The following is a 23,334-nucleotide window of genomic DNA, read 5'->3' as shown; positions in this document are numbered from 1 at the left end:
TGGAGATATTAGCTGAACGATTTAGCATTCTCCAGCCCTCTTATTCAGTAAATCAGAGGCTTTGCAAATGCTAAAATCCTTTTTTATAAAGTAGTGCTTTAGGAAACCATTTTAAATCGGTATTTGGAAGGGGCATGCTAACGGCACCCCTTCTAAACACCGATTCACTATGGAATTTATACATTTTTTGCTAATAATTTTGGTTGCAAAATATTAATATTTTACTACCAACTCAAAAAAGGTGCTAGCACATTCATAAATGGTAAGGAGTTCACAAGGGATCACTTACCCTTTATAAATATTTTGAAATTGTGGGGTGGCAGGGGTCCATGTGACTACTTCCTTCTAATAAAACACAATTTTAAAGCATTTCATTTTATTTTTCTGGGTCAATTTTATGTTGCACTGCATGAGTTCCTATTTTGCATTGTAAGCAAAAATCAAGATGGGTAAGTGATGGATGTTTTCCACAGAAGTGACTAACCTCACAGTCTGCTGCATCCTTAAGTTGCTAATAAGCATGTAAATTTAAGTTTCCTAATATTTTCCTTTTGTGGTTTTTTGTATTGCAGGTCATTTAAAAGGGGTATTGCCTTTGTTAAGAAAAATATGGCATCAGCAGACACAAGCAACTCAAGTATTCCTTCTTTCATCCTGATGGGATTTTTGGGGGTCAATGTTGCAACAAATGTATTCTTTTCTTTCCCTTTGTGTTTATTGTATGTCCTTTCTTTTCTTGGGAATGTACTCATTTTATTCATCATAAATTCAGACAACCAGCTCCATACCCCCATGTTCTTTTTGATTTCAATGCTTGCAGCAACAGATGTAGGAGAAAGCCTAACTACTCTGCCCACAGTGCTCGGAAGACTCTGGTTTGACTTCAGAAACATTCATTTCTACGCATGCCTGACCCAGTTATTCTTTGTTCATACACTCACTCTGACAGGATCCACCATTTTGATGGCCATGGCCTTTGACCGCTACATTGCCATCTGCAACCCTCTACGGTACGCCTCAATCTTACATGCAATGATACCAAAAATAGGACTGGTGGCTTTAGCCAGAGGTATATGTTTTACAATTCCGTTTCCTGTTTTTCTCACTCAACTACATTATTGTGATAATAAAAAGCTCTACCATGCTTTCTGCTTCCACCCGGATGTGATGAAGCTTGCCTGCACAGATCCAAGGGTGACTAGCACCTATGGTGTTTTCATAGTCATGTCTTTCTTCCTAGATTTACTATGCATACTCTTCTCATATCTCAAGATTCTCAGGGTAGTCTTAGCTATTGCCTCAAAGGAAGAATCCATCAAGACCTTCAGCACATGTGTGTCCCACATCGTTGTCGTTTTGATATTTTACACTCCACTAATAGGACTGGCTGGGGTTCACAGATCGGCGAATGACGCGTCTCCTTTTCTACCTGTTCTCATGGGTCTTGCATATGCATGTATACCACCAGGGATTAATCCACTTATTTACAGCATGAAAACCAAGCAGATATGGACTGCGATCCGCAGACTCCTCTGTGTGGACACAAGAAGGACCTTGAGTGTAACCTGTGATGCTGTGCTGGAAAGATCTACATGATACGTTAATATGCATTTACAAATTAACCTTCAATGGTCTAAGCAAATTAACAGCTACTAACAGTGCAGCTATGATATTGCCTGCTTTATTAACTTTACATTTGACTGAACAATTGCACATGGTCAAGAGACATGCGGTCTGCTGAATTATGATTCTTAAAGTCTGATCATATGGTTTCCCCTAATTACAACTGTCTTTTATCACTGAACTATCTGTTTATAAGTTTCAGTGTTGTAATAAATGATGCGGCAGTCTTTTTCTTCAGTTCAATGTATTTGTACTCCAAAGTGTCACAATCAATAACACTATATGTTTAAATCATTTATGACTATAGCCAAGGGTTTTATTTGCTGCATGTGCATTATTTTGTGCTGTGTCAAAAGTGAAAAAAGATTTACAACATCCATATCACCACTGAATAGGCTTGATGGTCTCGTGTTGTACTTTCTATACATTACTCAGAGTTCACAGACCATGAATCATAAGTACCTGCATGATTCTCTTGTGAATGTGAGATTTTAAAGCATCTTAATCCTGCATGATGTTATGTATATAACACAAACACAAAGAGATGATGGACGGCGCACTGAAACTTTTCAGACAATCACTCCCAGTCACAGATCTGGGTTGAATCCATCTTCATTCTTTAGCTCACTTCGTCAACCCAGCAGATGAGGGGTGTTACACTGACACCAGTCCCAGGATGATTGATTCTGGTCCACGGAGGACTTGGCTTGGCAGTTTGGGCTGGACTGTTCCCAATGGGAACAGAGTCAAGACTGATTTGCATATTGCTGGGTCTGAACTGGGGTGGCGAAGCTAAATAACTTGATAAATTCAACCCAGATCTGTGACTGTGAGTGAGTGTCTGAAAAGTTTCAGTGCTTAGTCCATCATATTGTTGTGTTTGCTTTGCTGCCCAAAGTTGGCAGGGTATGCCCAGACGTGGGTCCTATGCTCACTTTGTCAGTGAATTCAAGCGCTAGCCTGGCTGTATTGTGGTGTTACCCTGAATCCGGTTCCAGGATGCTTGTTTCAGTCCAAGGAGGACCTGGCTTGGCAGTTCCAGGCTGGGCTGTTCCCATGAGGAACAGGGTCAAGGCTGATTTGCATTTGAATGGGTCTTAACTTGGGTGACAAAGTGAGCTAAATAACAGTGATGGATTCAACCCAGATCTGTGACTGGGAGTAAGTGTCTGAAAAGTTTCAGCGCTCTGTTCCTCATCTCCTTGTGTTTGTTCAATTAAATTCAAAAGATCTTTATTTTAGTTCACAGAACCATAAAAGAATCTGACATTAAAAAGTTTTACTCATGCACAAATGTGGCATGAACAATATAAAACATAGAACATACAAAAATAAAATGTATAGTACGTTCCCAGAGTAGCAAGGTACAATTACGGTCAAAGGGCAATCATCACTAAGAGCATTTGCTTAGCTTGTATAAAGTGCTAACAGCATACCAAAATAACTCAGTCAGAGAATTTAGATTTGTTAAAATAGTACTAGAGATACAGTGTCACATATATTAAATTGGATTATAAACTATATTAAAACTCAATAAATAAGAAATCATAAAATATACAACCATTAACATTTTAACCCTCTCCTTTTCTGTAGATAGCTCACTGCAAGTAAAAATCTACTAACATCAAATACAATAAATCTTGAGCTATCTGACTTTAATATTCTCCGAGCCTCCATGTATTTTCTGGTCATCAAACTCAAGCAGAGTGGATGTATCCATTTTCCTGCCTGGTTAGCATTTGCTGGAGTAAAAAATAAGATATGTGTAATATCTTCCTCTGCATTCAATGAACATAGGTTACATTTTGTTTGTTATATATCTAATAACACAAGTTTAAATTTCTTCAGATAAGTGTAACTATAAGTATTACTATAAATAACACTGACTGTTTTTGAGGTCTTTAAATGAAATAAGTACAAACTCAATAAATAAGTATTTGTCCAAAGTAGATTTATTCTTAAATCACAGTATATTATTTGATAAGTATAACTATAATTGCTGAATTTCTATGGTTTTGAGTGAGTAAAACATGAACCTAGCTAGTACATCCCTTTAACCTATGTTTTTTCAGTGTATTTGTATGTTTTTTTAACGTAAAGTGATATATAATTATCAAAACGTAATAAAATCCCTGCTGCACACGACCTTCAGCTGTGTGCAGCGGGGATTAGCTGCAAGACCTGGCCTGCGGCCATGCCCTGCAGCCAACCCCATGTTATGCACAGCCTTCAGTAATGCATCAAGTGGGAATGGTGTTCTATGGGTGAGAGTTTTTTTTCCAATTGGCTTCGGATAAGCAGGAACCCATGGATCCTCGATACGTACTCAAAAAATGTTTTTTTGGGTGCAAATTCTTGTCCTATCTGTCCTTTGGAGATAGGATACCTGTATCCTCACACATTACCTGTTTTAACACTTTATTTGTCCCATCCCCGGGCATAGCAAGAACAAAATGGCCACTGCAACTTTCCTTTCACATTATGGCCAGCCAATCAGGGCTTTTTTTTCACGGATCCTTGGCTATCCCCCACAGGTGGATCGGCAGATGATTTGCATCATTAGATATCTATGCATTGTTTCTTTAATACTCCCAAACTACTGAATGGATTTGCACCAAAATACAAAATGGTCACCTTCTGGACCACAATCTAGCTTTCTGCCAAATTTGGTGTAATTTAGTTCAGCGGTTTGCGGAGTAATTGTGTTAAAAAAAATACAAAATCCCCACAGACATTGCATGGGGAAGAAGCATTTGGGACCCCCTCTTTTTCTCAGCCCCCACTTAACTAATACTCCCAAAACTTTCCAAACAGCGGTGAAAGTAACTGGGACACCCGTTTTAAAATTTCAAAAAGATTCATCAAACAGTGCCAAAGTTATCACCAAAACAATAAATGTTGGGAAAAGTGGGTGCTAACTATAACTATTGCCAGTAGGTATATATATATATTGAGATGTCATCAGTGATGTCATGAGTGATGTCACTGACCATGTCATGAGTGATGTAATATGTGACGTCATCAGCAGTGCATTGCGGGCGCGCGTGTTATAGTTAGCTGAACTAACTATAACGGGGGAATTTCTATGGTTTTGTACGAGTGCAAAGTCCAGCTAACTATAACGCCCCTGAAACCTATGGTTTTTTCAGGGAATTTCTTAGGTTTTTTAAATGCTAATTCCTAGCTATAACGTGCCTGAAACCTATGTTTTTTTCAGTGAATTTCAAAGGTTTTTTAAATGCTAATTTCTAGCTATGCCTACAGAGATAGGACATATGAAGAAAGAAGGAAAAACGCACAGAAAGAAAAAAAAGAAATGCAGAAAGAAGAAACAGAAGTCCTCAAAGACGAAGAAAAGTGCAGGAAGAAGTGTAACGTGCAGAAAGAACCAACAGAAGAGCAGAAACAAGCCTTGTTGCAAAATCATCCTGTACCCTCAACTTTTTCAGACGGATACTGGTGGTAACTGAGTCTGACTAACCAGTCCTAGAGCCAGTGCTATGTTAAAAGACACTCAGAATACAGTGAAAACACCTACATACACTAGGGCACACTATGTGTTGGGGTCCCCCTGTGATTAGCATGACCTCCTCTGTAAGCCCCTAGTATATAATAGGGCAGGGGATTAAAACTACCTCTTAAAACGCACCACAGGGCGTGTTTGAACAGGTCACCTCATGCCCCGTCCCCTCCCTTCCCCACTGTGTAAACACGCCCTGTAGCCGTTTTAAGTTGGGAGATTAAGTCCCCTTGAATCCTGAGGGTCCCTAGGGTCCAACTAGACCACTAGGTACCTCCAGTAAGCACCACAGAGCTGCGTTGCAGAGAGGTGTAAAAAGTGGCACTGCCTGCACCACCCCTCTGCAACGCAGAGCAGTGGTGCTTACTGGAAGCACCTGGTGGGCTAGTTGGACCCCAGGGTCCCTCAGGATTGAAAGGGAATTATTTCCCCAACTTAAAAACGCGCCACACGGCCTGTGGGCGTTCTGAGTTGAGAGATTAAGGCCCCTTGAATCCTAAGGGTCCCTAGGATCAAACTAGCCCACTAGGTACCTCCAGTAAGCGCCACAGAGATGCGTTGCATGGAGGTGTAAAAAGGGGCATGGCCTCAGAACACCTGTCTGCAACGCAGCTCCCTGGCGCATACTTAAGATACCTGTTGGGCTAGTTGGCCCTCAGGGACCCTCAGTATTGAAGGGGAATTAATTCCTCAACTTACAACTGGCCAGGGGGCGCATTTGCAGAGTGCTGCAAGGAGGGGGCGTGGCCTCCGGCGCGATGCCGGTCTTTTATTTATTTATTTTTAAGAAGGAGGGCTGTGTGGCCCCCTTTCTTTTTCTAATTTATTATCCCTGGGGACTCCATCCCCCAGGGCCTGCACTCTAACTTTTTTTTGTTGAAAAAAATTAATTTGGCCCTCCCAAGGCCTTAATCGGCCCCGGGGACCCCAACCCCCAGGTCATGGCCTTTTTTACATTTTTTTATTCTTTAGGAGGGGGGCTGTGTTGGCCCCCTCCTCAGGCCACTTATGGCCCCGGGGACCCCATCCCCCGGGGCCGGCCTTTGTTTTTTATTTAAAAAAATATATATATATTTATAGAAACACCTAGGACATGCTGGACAAACCGTATGTACCTATCACCATGACGATTTGCGTGATATTCATTAAAAGGCGACTATGCATACAATGAATCCACATAGAATGTATTCACACCGCTAGTGAAGCTCTGACATGTCTGACACCCTACCATGCCTAATCCCGGCGCCCACGCTGGTGGGTACTCTCCAAGTAGACACCCTTGTCGTTTATTTATACAAACATGGGTAGCTATTGACGGGCACATTTAAAACACATGCACACCAAGCCATTCAAAGGGGATTCGACAAAAATTCGACCAAACTATGCAAGAAACCCCCTCACGGTTAATAAAACACACATCCACCGCCGGATGTGTAATACTTTTTATTTTACTCTCTGGAAAGGAGACAAACCTCACTTGAGAGTCACAGCGTGCTCCTGGCTGAGCCCAATGCTGTGTTACACCCACCAGTGCCCGCCGTGTGCCACACACCTCTGTGTTGTATTCCACCAGCTAGTGCGTATGCTATGACACTCTCTAGCCCATGTGCACTGTAACACCACCCCGTGAATATGTCATGCCACACTTGCCTTCGCACGGGTTATATTGCCCCATCTAACGTGCCTTCCTCAATGCCTATGTTATAAAGCACAGCGCTATGCCATACATATTACAATCTGGGATCCATATCTTTGTCACAGTGCATATGCAATGTTACACTACCCAGCACATATTTTATATTACAACTTTAGAGACTACTTAGGTTACACAACACTGCCCTGTGCATATTACACTCCAAGGCGCATATCACATAGCAAGCGCTAGTGCCTGTGCTATCTCGCGCTCTCCAATGAATCTGTCATTGCGCACAATGTATTGCATATTATATTTCACGCCCCGGTTCATCTTATATCACACTTTTTGGTGCATAGTTTATACCATATACTATATCTAGTTTTCATTTTCAATCGTGCTCTCAGGACTATGTTCTATATAACACTGCGTCCACCTACCCTTTTCACAGGCATTACATTTTGCGATGGGGAGTGGAGGGTCAGGGGATGTTTCTGCCAAGTGAGCCCGGAGTCACAGTCCCAAACGTCCTCTTCTTCCTGAATAAAAGTGAGATTATGCTGCACACTTGTTCATATTTTAAGTAGTTCGCACAGACACACATTTTAAAAACAATAAAGTTCCTAATACCCACCTTCTATGAACAGTTAGCTTGCTGCCCCATCCACCTCCTCCCTATCCTCTGTTGTCTGAATCCATGGACTAGCCTCCTCCCTCCTGCCATGCATGGTCTGATGTGCTGCCACTGCCCTGCATTTAGCATGATGTACCAGTCCACTCATCCTGCCCTCCATTGCCCAATTCTATGGCCCATCATTGACCTCCTGTTTAGCCTCTGTGCATTGCTTGCTGGCCCTATTCTCCTTCCCACTGCCCTCCGATGTCTTTGTGCATGCCCCTGCTCCATCCTTTTTGACCACCATGTTCCATGGACCTGCCACTCCTATCTACTCTGAGTGTTCTGTAGAGCTTCCACTCCCCTACCATCTGTCTAGCATTGTCAGATGACTGTAACCTGTCCCTGCCACCTCCACCCTGCCTGTCCACATGCCATGCCCATATCCCCTTCCTCCTGTCCTCCATGGTCCATTTTACTGCAACACCCTTCTGCCCTCCCTGGTCTGTTGTGCTGCAACTGCTCCTCCTGCCTGCCCGCGCAGTCTGTTGTGAGGCCCCTTCCCCTGAACTCTCTTGTCTGTGCCCAGGTCCTGACCCTCCCTTCTATCCTCCATGGTACTTTGTGCATGCCCCTGCACCCTCCTTCCTGCCCATCATAGCCATTGTGCTGCCACTAACCCTCCCGCTTGCCATGCATGGTCTTCTGTGCTGCCATGGCCCCTCTCACCTTCCCTGTGTGGTCAGCTAGCTGCTCCTGACCCCCTCCCACCTTCCCTCCATGGTCTGTGTGTATACCATCATAGTCTCACTGTTGCTCTCCATGGTGTGTCTTGTTTCTAGTGCCCATTCTGCCTGACCTCCATGGTCATCTTGCTGCTCCTGCCCTGCCCCCTTGCCCCCAGCCCTCTGTTTCCATGTGCAGACCCCTATTCCCTCCCTCCTGGCTTGTCGGTTCCATTGTAATGCCCCTGATCCGTCCCTCCTGCCCTTTATGGTCTGTTATGCTGCAGCTTTCTCTCCTGTCTGTCCATTATGGTCAGCTAGCTACCATTGCCTCTTTCCCCTCTGTTGTCTGTTGTCCATGTGCATGGTCCTGTCCCCTCCCTATTGCTTTCTATGGATTGTTGTGCTGCACTCCGGTCCCACATGCCCTGTGTGGTGTATTGTGCTGCTGCAAACCCTGATGCCTGCCCTGTAGGGTCAGTTTGGTGCACCTCTCAATGTCCCTCCTGTCCTCTGTTATCCAAGTCCATGTCCCTACCCCAATACCTTCTGCCTACCATGATCCAATGTACCATACTTGCGAACATTTTGAACTTGGTAAGAGGGAGATTTTGAAATAAAACTGGGGTATTGATTTTCCCCTTTGAGTTACATTGAAAAAGAGAAGATTGTAGACAGGAAACAGATCAAGTAAAGCCCATTTGAGCTTAAAAACATTGGACGTTTCCTGGCTGAAATGGGTCTGTTGGCATGTATGGTTGTATGACCACTGCCTCTTCCTTCTGCCCACAATGGTCTATTATATTGCCACAGCCTCTCTTGCCAGTCCTGTATTGTTGGTTTGTTGCCCCTGCCCCCCTTTCCACTGCCCTCCATAGTCTGTTGTGCTGCCACTGCCCTTCCTGCCTGCCTAGGGTGGTCAATTTGTTGCCTCTGCACTCTCCTACCTGCCTTCAATTTTCAGAGTCCGTGCCCCTGGCCTCTGCCTCTCAACAGTATCCCAATGAACAACTAGATTGCTAACATTCTATATTTATTACAAAAGTGTGGAATGCCTGATGTCATCTTGATGTAATCAAAACTGTAATGCCTAGAGCATTTCCTTTAGAAATTACATATATGAGAGGGTCTTATTTGCATCAAAATTTTGGTTAGTGCTCTAAACAACTAAAATGAGGACATTTTTTCTGAGTTTTCAAATAGCGACAAAGAAATTTAAATTATTTGTAATCTTAGTTTTTTTATCCAGTTGACCACTTGATTAAATGTTGCATCCAAGGGGAGAGGGTGTGGTGTTACTTCCAGAGCTGCAGACTTTGCAACTGGGGAACCAGGTTGAAGTTTCTGCTTCAGCTCAACATTCTGTGATTCTGGTCAAATCACTTAATCTCCCCATGTCTACAACCAAAATGAATTTGATCTTGTGTGATGTAACCAATGTTCATGTAAAGCACTCCAATACCTGACAAGTCTGCACTATATAAAACTGCAAATACACACAAAATAGGTGTTTTGCACACTTCTGTCATTGGGCTATATTTGGGCTACTTCTGGGTGATATTTGGGCTACATTTGGGCTCTTTTGTCTCTGGTGGCCATTTTAGGAGATTTATTTGTTATGAAGTTTCCTAATTTCCTCATTTACTGCAGTCTCCTCAGTAGGAAATGCTTTCAGTTTTTTACTTTGATTCCATCAAGAAGGTATTCAGATATGTCACACATTTGCCATAAATTCTGAATGTTAGCACTCTAGTTGCTCATTAGATCACTGTAGTAAAGCTACTGCTCACCAGGCAAGTCTGCTGCTGGTATTCAAAGTGCATGTTTCAGTCTGCATGTCAGAATGTTTTTATGAAATAAAAGAGGATTTCAGAAGTCAAAATGTGCCCTAGTTTTTCTTTCTGCAGCACTAATCATAATTTATATGGCAAAATGAACCCCCTCATTTTGTTCCTTTGTAAATTAACAGCCTCATGCATCAAGCCAAAATCCAGTCGGTAAAATACCGATTCGCTAATAGCTCCCGGTATTGAGTTAAAAATACCCAATCCCAATGCATCAACCCAAAAGCAAAAATCGCTATTTAGTGAATCCTTAAATAGCGATTCCTTAAATAGCGATAGCATTTAAGGAATCCCAAATTGAGATTCCTTAATTTAAGCAATCTCAATTTGGGATTCCTTAAATGCAATGCATGAAAGTTAAAAAATGAGCGAATTCGCTAATAGGGGGAGCAAATTACCATGAAGATGAACTGCATGGTAATTTGCTAAAAGTTTGAAAAATGCACTTTTGTGCATTTTTCAAAGTTTCATGTTGCGCACACACATGCCCTTAGAGCATGTGTGTGTGCAACATATGTGCACATATCAATTTCAGGGGTGCAATAGGGTGTCATTTTGACACCCTTGCACCCTTGAAATTGCATGAGCAATTTGCGAGAACCTACTGGTACTCGCTATTTGCTCATGCAATCTCCAATTCATTCCTATGGGCCTGGAGGCCCATAGGAATGATTGGGATGGCATTCCTTAATTGCTACTCGCAATTTGCTAGTAGAAATTATGGAAAGTTAAGGAAGCGCTATTTGAATAGCGATTCCTACATGCATAGCCTTTTGCTATTCTTTATTAGCGATTCCTTATTTTTCGCTAATAAGGAATCGCAAATGGCATTGTTGATGCATGTGCCATTAAATGTTTTAAGTTTTACCACTTTATTCAAATCAAGATGGCTTCAGGTGTGCCATACTTTTGTCATAAGTAAGACTGTTAGCGCTCTAGTTGTTCTTTAGAGCACTCTGGGAAGCTGCAGTAGAACACAAAGGAATCAACTGACAGTCTCTGCCCTTGTTGGATGTACATGTTTTACTGAGAATTTCAGACTTCATTCTTACATGACTGAGAAAGATAATGTGAATTTACAGAAAATATGCTCACAGTTTAGCTTATAGATCACCTTCCAAACCTCTGTGGGAAAAGTATGAGAAAATAGTTTTCTCTCAAACATGGTTCGTGATATCACAGCAGAAGGCTTTTTCACATGGTAAAATCACCTTAGAACACACCACAATTCCTAAAATGCGTATGGTACCATCAACAAATGATTTATAATGTAACTAAAGTCTTAAAACCTTCTATTAACTGCAATGCTTTTTAATGAGGTGCTATCATGTATATTGGTCCCAAGATGGCTGCCAACACTTCTTGGATGAAGTACTGACAGCCAATCAGATCTCACAATGATATGTATGGCTAGGCTCCGCCCAGATATGTATGTGATTTTACTTTTGATTTTCTCAGGAACTACTGAACAGATTGACACCATATATGCAAAAGGCACATGCTTGACCTGAGGACTATCTCTTTGCCAAATTTCAAGTAATTCTGTTCAGCCGTTCGGGCTGTACCTTGGACTAAAGGTCCCTATAGAAAATTGCATGGGAAAAACGCATTTGGGACCCCCCTTTTTTCTCAGACCCCGCTTGACGAATCCCCCCGAGACTTTCAGGGTAGGAGCGGAGCGGAGCGCCCCACCTATTTTGAAAATTTCGCGAGGATTCGTCAACCGGCGCCAAAGTTATTCCCAAAGAATGTTGCGGATTTCCTATGGAAACACGGTCCTAAATATAACTATCTACTGGCGACCGCCAGTAGATAATATATATATATATATATATATATATATATATATCAAAGCTCTTGAGGTTTGCCACACGAGTAGGAATCACTCGAACAACAGGTAAGGTTCACCTCACAACCTTTAATCTTCGGTACAGACGAACTTTGCAGGCGAGCAAACAAACAGTCTCAACGCTTTGCCTGACGCGTTTCGAGTATCATCTCTTCTTCAGAGGCTGGACGTTGAAGTTTTCAGTTACGGACACTCTCCCTCCATTATATCGGCATTATGACACGCCCCTCGAAAGGCCGCCCAGATGGGTTCAATGCTTGCTGCCTTATGGGAAAGAGAGTCCACTTATTTTGCCGTGAATCGGTGCTACTTATCTGTTGTTCTTAGAGGCTCTGGATGCGCCTCTCGCTTGCCAGTTCGTCCTTATCCACAGCCTGTTGCCCCACACGAGGACGGGTGAAGCCAGGTCCCCAGCGGCCCCTAATCTTCGTAGGGTGGTGCATTCCCAGCGGCTGGACTGCCGCTTGTTAATCAAAGCTCTTGAGGTTTGCCACACGAGTAGGAATCACTCGAACAACAGGTAAGGTTCACCTCACAACCTTTAATCTTCGGTACAGACGAACTTTGCAGGCGAGCAAACAAACAGTCTCAACGCTTTGCCTGACGCGTTTCGAGTATCATCTCTTCTTCAGAGGCTGGACGTTGAAGTTTGCAGTTACGGACACTCTCCCTCCATTATATCGGCATTATGACACGCCCCTCGAAAGGCCGCCCAGATGGGTTCAATGCTTGCTGCCTTATGGGAAAGAGAGTCCACTTATTTTGCCGTGAATCGGTGCTACTTATCTGTTGTTCTTAGAGGCTCTGGATGCGCCCCTCGCTTGCCAGTTCGTCCTTATCCACAGCCTGTTGCCCCACACGAGGACGGGTGAAGCCAGGTCCCCAGCGGCCCCTAATCTTCGTAGGGTGGTGCATTCCCAGCAGCTGGACTGCCGCTTGTAAATCAAAGCTCTTGAGGTTTGCCACATGAGTAGGAATCACTCGAACAACAGGTAAGGTTCACCTCACAACCTTTAATCTTCGGTACAGACGAACTTTGCAGGCGAGCAAAGAAACAGTCTCAACGCTTTGCCTGACGCGTTTCGAGTATCATCTCTTCTTCAGAGGCTGGACGTTGAAGTTTGCAGTTACGGACACTCTCCTTCCATTATATCGGCATTATGACACGCCCCTCGAAAGGCCGCCCAGATGGGTTCAATGCTTGCTGCCTTATGGGAAAGAGAGTCCACTTATTTTGCCGTGAATCGGTGCTACTTATCTGTTGTTCTTAGAGGCTCTGGATGCGCCCCTCGCTTGCCAGTTCGTCCTTATCCACAGCCTGTTGCCCCACACAAGGACGGGTGAAGCCAGGTCCCCAGCGGCCCCTAATCTTCGTAGGGTGGTGCATTCCCAGCGGCTGGACTGCCGCTTGTAAATCAAAGCTCTTGAGGTTTGCCACACGAGTAGGAATCACTCGAACAACAGGTAAGGTTCACCTCACAACCTTTAATCTTCGGTACAGACGAACTTTGCAGGCGAGCAAACAAACAGTCTCAACGCTTTGCCTGACGCGTTTCGAGTATCATCTCTTCTTCAGAGGCTGGACGTTGAAGTTTGCAGTTACGGACACTCTCCCTCCATTATATCGGCATTATGACACGCCCCTCGAAAGGCCGCCCAGATGGGTTCAATGCTTGCTGCCTTATGGGAAAGAGAGTCCACTTATTTTGCCGTGAATCGGTGCTACTTATCTGTTGTTCTTAGAGGCTCTGGATGCGCCCCTCGCTTGCCAGTTCGTCCTTATCCACAGCCTGTTGCCCCACACGAGGACGGGTGAAGCCAGGTCCCCAGCAGCCCCTAATCTTCGTAGGGTGGTGCATTCCCAGCGGCTGGACTGCCGCTTGTAAATCAAAGCTCTTGAGGTTTGCCACACGAGTAGGAATCACTCGAACAACAGGTAAGGTTCACCTCACAACCTTTAATCTTCGGTACAGACGAACTTTGCAGGCGAGCAAACAAACAGTCTCAACGCTTTGCCTGACGCGTTTCGAGTATCATCTCTTCTTCAGAGGCTGGACGTTGAAGTTTGCAGTTACGGACACTCTCCCTCCATTATATCGGCATTATGACACGCCCCTCGAAAGGCCGCCCAGATGGGTTCAATGCTTGCTGCCTTATGGGAAAGAGAGTCCACTTATTTTGCCGTGAATCGGTGCTACTTATCTGTTGTTCTTAGAGGCTCTGGATGCGCCCCTCGCTTGCCAGTTCATCCTTATCCACAGCCTGTTGCCCCACACGAGGACGGGTGAAGCCAGGTCCCCAGCGGCCCCTAATCTTCGTAGGGTGGTGCATTCCCAGCGGCTGGACTGCCGCTTGTAAATCAAAGCTCTTCAGGTTTGCCACACGAGTAGGAATCAGTCGAACAACAGGTAAGGTTCACCTCACAACCTTTAATCTTCGGTACAGACGAACTTTGCAGGCGAGCAAACAAACAGTCTCAACGCTTTGCCTGAGGCGTTTTGAGTATCATCTCTTCTTCAGAGGCTGGACGTTGAAGTTTGCAGTTACGGACACTCTCCCTCCATTATATCGGCATTATGACACGCCCTTGAAAGGCCGCCCAGATGGGTTCAATGCTTGCTGCCTTATGGGAAAGAGAGTCCACTTATTTTGCCGTGAATCGGTGCTACTTATCTGTTGTTCTTAGAGGCTCTGGATGCGCCCCTCGCTTGCCAGTTCGTCCTTATCCACAGCCTGTTGTCCCACACGAGGACGGGTGAAGCCAGGTCCCCAGCGGCCCCTAATCTTCGTAGGGTGGTGCATTCCCAGCGGCTGGACTGCCGCTTGTAAATCAAAGCTCTTGAGGTTTGCCACACGAGTAGGAATCACTCGAACAACAGGTAAGGTTCACCTCACAACCTTTAATCTTCGGTACAGACGAACTTTGCAGGCGAGCAAACAAACAGTCTCAACGCTTTGCCTGACGCGTTTCGAGTATCATCTCTTCTTCAGAGGCTGGACGTTGAAGTTTGCAGTTACGGACACTCTCCCTCCATTATATCGGCATTATGACACGCCCCTCGAAAGGCCGCCCAGATGGGTTCAATGCTTGCTGCCTTATGGGAAAGAGAGTCCACTTATTTTGCCGTGAATCGGTGCTACTTATCTGTTGTTCTTAGAGGCTCTGGATGCGCCCCTCGCTTGCCAGTTCGTCCTTATCCACAGCCTGTTGCCCCACACGAGGACGGGTGAAGCCAGGTCCCCAGCAGCCCCTAATCTTCGTAGGGTGGTGCATTCCCAGCGGCTGGACTGCCGCTTGTAAATCAAAGCTCTTGAGGTTTGCCACACGAGTAGGAATCACTCGAACAACAGGTAAGGTTCACCTCACAACCTTTAATCTTCGGTACAGACGAACTTTGCAGGCGAGCAAACAAACAGTCTCAACGCTTTGCCTGACGCGTTTCGAGTATCATCTCTTCTTCAGAGGCTGGACGTTGAAGTTTGCAGTTACGGACACTCTCCCTCCATTATATCGGCATTATGACACGCCCCTCGAAAGGCCGCCCAGATGGGTTCAATGCTTGCTGCCTTATGGGAAAGAGAGTCCACTTATTTTGCCGTGAATCGGTGCTACTTATCTGTTGTTCTTAGAGGCTCTGGATGCGCCCCTCGCTTGCCAGTTCATCCTTATCCACAGCCTGTTGCCCCACACGAGGACGGGTGAAGCCAGGTCCCCAGCGGCCCCTAATCTTCGTAGGGTGGTGCATTCCCAGCGGCTGGACTGCCGCTTGTAAATCAAAGCTCTTCAGGTTTGCCACACGAGTAGGAATCAGTCGAACAACAGGTAAGGTTCACCTCACAACCTTTAATCTTCGGTACAGACGAACTTTGCAGGCGAGCAAACAAACAGTCTCAACGCTTTGCCTGAGGCGTTTTGAGTATCATCTCTTCTTCAGAGGCTGGACGTTGAAGTTTGCAGTTACGGACACTCTCCCTCCATTATATCGGCATTATGACACGCCCTTGAAAGGCCGCCCAGATGGGTTCAATGCTTGCTGCCTTATGGGAAAGAGAGTCCACTTATTTTGCCGTGAATCGGTGCTACTTATCTGTTGTTCTTAGAGGCTCTGGATGCGCCCCTCGCTTGCCAGTTCGTCCTTATCCACAGCCTGTTGTCCCACACGAGGACGGGTGAAGCCAGGTCCCCAGCGGCCCCTAATCTTCGTAGGGTGGTGCATTCCCAGCGGCTGGACTGCCGCTTGTAAATCAAAGCTCTTGAGGTTTGCCACACGAGTAGGAATCACTCGAACAACAGGTAAGGTTCACCTCACAACCTTTAATCTTCGGTACAGACGAACTTTGCAGGCGAGCAAACAAACAGTCTCAACGCTTTGCCTGACGCGTTTCGAGTATCATCTCTTCTTCAGAGGCTGGACGTTGAAGTTTGCAGTTACGGACACTCTCCCTCCATTATATCGGCATTATGACACGCCCCTCGAAAGGCCGCCCAGATGGGTTCAATGCTTGCTGCCTTATGGGAAAGAGAGTCCACTTATTTTGCCGTGAATCGGTGCTACTTATCTGTTGTTCTTAGAGGCTCTGGATGCGCCCCTCGCTTGCCAGTTCGTCCTTATCCACAGCCTGTTGCCCCACACGAGAACGGGTGAAGCCAGGTCCCCAGCGGCCCCTAATCTTCGTAGGGTGGTGCATTCCCAGCGGCTGGACTGCCGCTTGTAAATCAAAGCTCTTGAGGTTTGCCACACGAGTAGGAATCACTCGAACAACAGGTAAGGTTCACCTCACAACCTTTAGTCTTCGGTACAGACGAACTTTGCAGGCGAGCAAACAAACAGTCTCAACGCTTTGCCTGACGCGTTTCGAGTATCATCTCTTCTTCAGAGGCTGGACGTTGAAGTTTGCAGTTACGGACACTCTCCCTCCATTATATCGGCATTATGACACGCCCCTCGAAAGGCCGCCCAGATGGGTTCAATGCTTGCTACCTTATGGGAAAGAGAGTCCACTTATTTTGCCGTGAATCGGTGCTACTTATCTGTTGTTCTTAGAGGCTCTGGATGCGCCCCTCGCTTGCCAGTTCGTCCTTATCCACAGCCTGTTGCCCCACACGAGGACGGGTGAAGCCAGGTCCCCAGCGGCCCCTAATCTTCGTAGGGTGGTGCATTCCCAGCGGCTGGACTGCCGCTTGTAAATCAAAGCTCTTGAGGTTTGCCACACGAGTAGGAATCACTCGAACAACAGGTAAGGTTCACCTCCCAACCTTTAATCTTCGGTACATACGAACTATGCAGGCGAGCAAACAAACAGTCTCAACGCTTTGCCTGACGCGTTTCGAGTATCATCTCTTCTTCAGAGGCTGGACGTTGAAGTTTGCAGTTACGGACACTCTCCCTCCATTATATCGGCATTATGACACGCCCCTCCAAAGGCTGCCCAGATGGGTTCAATGCTTGCTGCCTTATGGGAAAGAGAGTCCACTTATTTTGCCGTGAATCGGTGCTACTTATCTGTTGTTCTTAGAGGCTCTGGATGCGCCCCTCGCTTGCCAGTTCGTCCTCATCCACAGCCTGTTTCCCCAAACGAGGACGGGTGAAGCCAGGTCCCCAGCGGCCCCTAATCTTCGTAGGGTGGTGCATTCCCAGCGGCTGGACTGCCGCTTGTAAATCAAAGCTCTTGAGGTGTGCCACACGAGTAGGAATCACTCAAACAACAGGTAAGGTTCACCTCACAACCTTTAATCTTCGGTACAGACGAACTTTGCAGGCGAGCAAACAAACAGTCTCAACGCTTTGCCTGACGCGTTTCGAGTATCATCTCTTCTTCAGAGGCTGGACGTTGAAGTTTGCAGTTACGGACACTCTCCCTCCATTATATCGGCATTATGACACGCCCCTCGAAAGGCCGCCCAGATGGGTTCAATGCTTGCTGCCATATGGGAAAGAGAGTCCACTTATTTTGCCGTGAATCGGTGCTACTTATCTGTTGTTCTTAAAGGCTCTGGATGTGCCCCTCGCTTGCCAGTTCGTCCTTATCCACAGCCTGTTGCCCCACACGAGGACGGGTGAAGCCAGGTCCCCAGCGGCCCCTAATCTTCGTAGGGTGGTGCATTCCCAGCGGCTGGACTGCCGCTTGTAAATCAAAGCTCTTGAGGTTTGCCACACGAGTAAGAATCACTCGAACAACAGGTAAGGTTCACCTCACAACCTTTAGTCTTCGGTACAGACGAACTTTGCAGGCGAGCAAACAAACAGTCTCAACGCTTTGCCTGACGCGTTTCGAGTATCATCTCTTCTTCAGAGGCTGGACGTTGAAGTTTGCAGTTACGGACACTCTCCCTCCATTATATCGGCATTATGACACGCCCCTCGAAAGGCCGCCCAGATGGGTTCAATGCTTGCTGCCTTATGGGAAAGAGATTCCACTTATTTTGCCTTGAATCGGTGCTACTTATCTGTTGTTCTTAGAGGCTCTGGATGCGCCCCTCGCTTGCCAGTTCGTCCTTATCCACAGCCTGTTGCCCCACACGAGGACGGGTGAAGCCAGGTCCCCAGCAGCCCCTAATCTTCGTAGGGTGGTGCATTCCCAGCGGCTGGACTGCCGCTTGTAAATCAAAGCTCTTGAGGTTTGCCACACGAGTAGGAATCGCTCGAACAACAGGTAAGGTTCACCTCACAACCTTTAATCTTCGGTACAGACGAACTTTGCAGGCGAGCAAACAAACAGTCTCAACGCTTTGCCTGACGCGTTTCGAGTATCATCTCTTCTTCAGAGGCTGGACGTTGAAGTTTGCAGTTACGGACACTCTCCCTCCATTATATCGGCATTATGACACGCCCCTCGAAAGGCCGCCCAGATGGGTTCAATGCTTGCTGCCTTATGGGAAAGAGAGTCCACTTATTTTGCCGTGAATCGGTGCTACTTATCTGTTGTTCTTAGAGGCTCTGGATGCGCCCCTCGCTTGCCAGTTCGTCCTTATCCACAGCCTGTTGCCCCACACGAGGACGGGTGAAGCCAGGTCCCCAGCGGCCCCTAATCTTCGTAGGGTGGTGCATTCCCAGCGGCTGGACTGCCGCTTGTAAATCAAAGCTCTTGAGGTTTGCCACACGAGTAGGAATCACTCGAACAACAGGTAAGGTTCACCTCACAACCTTTAATCTTCGGTACAGACGAACTTTGCAGGCGAGCAAACAAACAGTCTCAACGCTTTGCCTGACGCGTTTCGAGTATCATCTCTTCTTCAGAGGCTGGACGTTGAAGTTTGCAGTTACGGACACTCTCCCTCCATTATATCGGCATTATGACACGCCCCTCGAAAGGCCGCCCAGATGGGTTCAATGCTTGCTGCCTTATGGGAAAGAGAGTCCACTTATTTTGCCGTGAATCGGTGCTACTTATCTGTTGTTCTTAGAGGCTCTGGATGCGCCCCTCGCTTGCCAGTTCGTCCTTATCCACAGCCTGTTGCCCCACACGAGAACGGGTGAAGCCAGGTCCCCAGCGGCCCCTAATCTTCGTAGGGTGGTGCATTCCCAGCGGCTGGACTGCCGCTTGTAAATCAAAGCTCTTGAGGTTTGCCACACGAGTAGGAATCACTCGAACAACAGGTAAGGTTCACCTCACAACCTTTAATCTTCGGTACAGACGAACTTTGCAGGCGAGCAAACAAACAGTCTCAACGCTTTGCCTGACACGTTTCGAGTATCATCTCTTCTTCAGAGGCTGGACGTTGAAGTTTGCAGTTACGGACACTCTCCCTCCATTATATCGGCATTATGACACGCCCCTCCAAAGGCCGCCCAGATGGGTTCAATGCTTGCTGCCTTATGGGAAAGAGAGTCCACTTATTTTGCCGTGAATCGGTGCTACTTATCTGTTGTTCTTAGAGGCTCTGGATGCGCCCCTCGCTTGCCAGTTCGTCCTCATCCACAGCCTGTTGCCCCAAACGAGGACGGGTGAAGCCAGGTCCCCAGCGGCCCCTAATCTTCGTAGGGTGGTGCATTCCCAGCGGCTGGACTGCTGCTTGTAAATCAAAGCTCTTGAGGTTTGCCACACGAGTAGGAATCACTCAAACAACAGGTAAGGTTCACCTCACAACCTTTAATCTTCGGTACAGACGAACTTTGCAGGCGAGCAAACAAACAGTCTCAACGCTTTGCCTGACGCGTTTCGAGTATCATCTCTTCTTCAGAGGCTGGACATTGAAGTTTGCAGTTACGGACACTCTCCCTCCATTATATCGGCATTATGACACGCCCCTCGAAAGGCCGCCCAGATGGGTTCAATGCTTGCTGCCTTATGGGAAAGAGAGTCCACTTATTTTGCCGTGAATCGGTGCAACTTATCTGTTGTTCTTAGAGGCTCTGGATGCTCCCCTCGCTTTCCAGTTCGTCCTTATCCACAGCCTGTTGCCCCACACGAGGACGGGTGAAGCCAGGTCCCCAGCGGCCCCTAATCTTCGTAGGGTGGTGCATTCCCAGCGGCTGGACTGCCGCTTGTAAATCAAAGCTCTTGAGGTTTGCCACACGAGTAGGAATCACTCGAACAACAGGTAAGGTTCACCTCACAACCTTTAATCTTCGGTACAGACGAACTTTGCAGGCGAGCAAACAAACAGTCTCAACGCTTTGCCTGACGCGTTTCGAGTATCATCTCTTCTTCAGAGGCTGGACGTTGAAGTTTGCAGTTACGGACACTCTCCCTCCATTATATCGGCATTATGACACGCCCCTCGAAAGGCCGCCCAGATGGGTTCAATGCTTGCTGCCATATGGGAAAGAGAGTCCACTTATTTTGCCGTGAATCGGTGCTACTTATCTGTTGTTCTTAAAGGCTCTGGATGCGCCCCTCGCTTGCCAGTTCGTCCTTATCCACAGCCTGTTGCCCCACACGAGGACGGGTGAAGCCAGGTCCCCAGCGGCCCCTAATCTTCGTAGGGTGGTGCATTCCCAGCGGCTGGACTGCCGCTTGTAAATCAAAGCTCTTGAGGTTTGCCACACGAGTAGGAATCACTCGAACAACAGGTAAGGTTCACCTCACAACCTTTAGTCTTCGGTACAGACGAACTTTGCAGGCGAGCAAACAAACAGTCTCAACGCTTTGCCTGACGCGTTTCGAGTATCATCTCTTCTTCAGAGGCTGGACGTTGAAGTTTGCAGTTACGGACACTCTCCCTCCATTATATCGGCATTATGACACGCCCCTCGAAAGGCCGCCCAGATGGGTTCAATGCTTGCTGCCTTATGGGAAAGAGAGTCCACTTATTTTGCCGTTAATCGGTGCTACTTATCTGGTTTTCTTAGAGGCTCTGGATGCGCCCCTCGCTTGCCAGTTCGTCCTTATCCACAGCCTGTTGCCCCACACGAGGACGGGTGAAGCCAGGTCCCCAGCGGCCCCTAATCTTCGTAGGGTGGTGCATTCCCAGCGGCTGGACTGCCGCTTGTAAATCAAAGCTCTTGAGGTTTGCCACACGAGTAGAAATCACTCGAACAACAGGTAAGATTCACCTCACAACCTTTAATCTTCGGTACAGACGAACTTTGCAGGCGAGCAAACAAACAGTCTCAACACTTTGCCTGACGCGTTTCGAGTATCATCTCTTCTTCAGAGGCTGGACGTTGAAGTTTGCAGTTATGGACACTCTCCCTCCATTATATCGGCATTATGACACGCCCCTCGAAAGGCCGCCCAGATGGGTTCAATGCTTGCTGCCTTATGGGAAAGAGAGTCCACTTATTTTGCTGTGAATCGGTGCTACTTATCTGTTGTTCTTAGAGGCTCTGGATGCGCCCCTTGCTTGCCAGTTCGTCCTTATCCACAGCCTGTTGCCCCACACGAGGACTGGTGAAGCCAGGTCCCCAGCGGCCCCTAATCTTCGTAGGGTGGTGCATTCCCAGCGGCTGGACTGCCGCTTGTAAATCAAAGCTCTTGAGGTTTGCCACACGAGTAGGAATCACTCGAACAACAGGTAAGGTTCACCTCACAACCTTTAATCTTCGGTACAGACGAACTTTTCAGGCGAGCAAAGAAACAGTCTCAACGCTTTGCCTGACGCGTTTCGAGTATCATCTCTTCTTCAGAGGCTGGACGTTGAAGTTTGCAGTTACGGACACTCTCCCTCCATTATATCGGCATTATGACACGCCCCTCGAAAGGCCGCCCAGATGGGTTCAATGCTTGCTGCCTTATGGGAAAGAGAGTCCACTTATTTTGCCGTGAATCGGTGCTACTTATCTGTTGTTCTTAGAGGCTCTGGATGCGCCCCTCGCTTGCCAGTTCGTCCTTATCCACAGCCTGTTGCCCCACACAAGGACGGGTGAAGCCAGGTCCCCAGCGGCCCCTAATCTTCGTAGGGTGGTGCATTCCCAGCGGCTGGACTGCCGCTTGTAAATCAAAGCTCTTGAGGTTTGCCACACGAGTAGGAATCACTCGAACAACAGGTAAGGTTCACCTCACAACCTTTAATCCTCGGTACAGACGAACTTTGCAGGCGAGCAAACAAACAGTCTCAACGCTTTGCCTGACGCGTTTCGAGTATCATCTCTTCTTCAGAGGCTGGACGTTGAAGTTTGCAGTTACGGACACTCTCCCTCCATTATATCGGCATTATGACACGCCCCTCGAAAGGCCGCCCAGATGGGTTCAATGCTTGCTGCCTTATGGGAAAGAGAGTCCACTTATTTTGCCGTGAATCGGTGCTACTTATCTGTTGTTCTTAGAGGCTCTGGATGCGCCCCTCGCTTGCCAGTTCGTCCTTATCCACAGCCTGTTGCCCCACACGAGGACGGGTGAAGCCAGGTCCCCAGCGGCCCCTAATCTTCGTAGGGTGGTGCATTCCCAGCGGCTGGACTGCCGCTTGTAAATCAAAGCTCTTGAGGTTTGCCACACGAGTAGGAATCACTCGAACAACAGGTAAGGTTCACCTCACAACCTTTAATCTTCAGTACAGACGAACTTTGCAGGCGAGCAAAGAAACAGTCTCAACGCTTTGCCTGACGCGTTTCGAGTATCATCTCTTCTTCAGAGGCTGGACGTTGAAGTTTGCAGTTACGGACACTCTCCCTCCATTATATCGGCATTATGACACGCCCCTCGAAAGGCCGCCCAGATGGGTTCAATGCTTGCTGCCTTATGGGAAAGAGAGTCCACTTATTTTGCCGTGAATCGGTGCTACTTATCTGTTGTTCGAGGGGCGTGTCATAATGCCGATATAATGGAGGGAGAGTGTCCGTAACTGCAAACTTCAACGTCCAGCCTCTGAAGAAGAGATGATACTCGAAACGCGTCAGGCAAAGCGTTGAGACTGTTTGTTTGCTCGCCTGCAAAGTTCGTCTGTACCGAAGATTAAAGGTTGTGAGGTGAACCTTACCTGTTGTTCGAGTGATTCCTACTCGTGTGGCAAACCTCAAGAGCTTTGATTTACAAGCGGCAGTCCAGCCGCTGGGAATGCACCACCCTACGAAGATTAGGGGCCGCTGGGGACCTGGCTTCACCCGTCCTCGTGTGGGGCAACAGGCTGTGGATAAGGACGAAC

At 47.0% G+C, this 23,334-nt stretch overlaps 1 protein-coding gene across 1 annotated transcript; it reads left to right on the top strand.

The window, feature by feature from the left end:
- Nucleotides 1-609: 609 nt before the first annotated feature.
- LOC146806182 (olfactory receptor 51G2-like) lies at nucleotides 610-1,596 on the top strand. The gene has a single exon (XM_085623887.1). It carries the CDS (start codon nucleotides 610-612, stop codon nucleotides 1,594-1,596), a length of 987 nt encoding a protein of 328 aa, XP_085480013.1.
- The last annotated feature ends 21,738 nt before the right edge of the window (nucleotides 1,597-23,334 follow it).

This window comes from Triturus cristatus, chromosome 8, assembly GCF_964204655.1.
Source record: "Triturus cristatus chromosome 8, aTriCri1.1, whole genome shotgun sequence".
NCBI classification, from domain to species: Eukaryota; Metazoa; Chordata; class Amphibia; order Caudata; family Salamandridae; genus Triturus; species Triturus cristatus.
Note: the sequence above shows the minus strand (reverse complement) of the source record. Positions and strands in the feature narration are given on the sequence as shown.

Bases quoted from the DNA above. Each gene is read 5' to 3' on its own strand.
- LOC146806182 (XM_085623887.1), top strand. From the start codon at position 610: ATGGCATCAGCAGACACAAGCAACTCAAGTATTCCTTCTTTCATCCTG.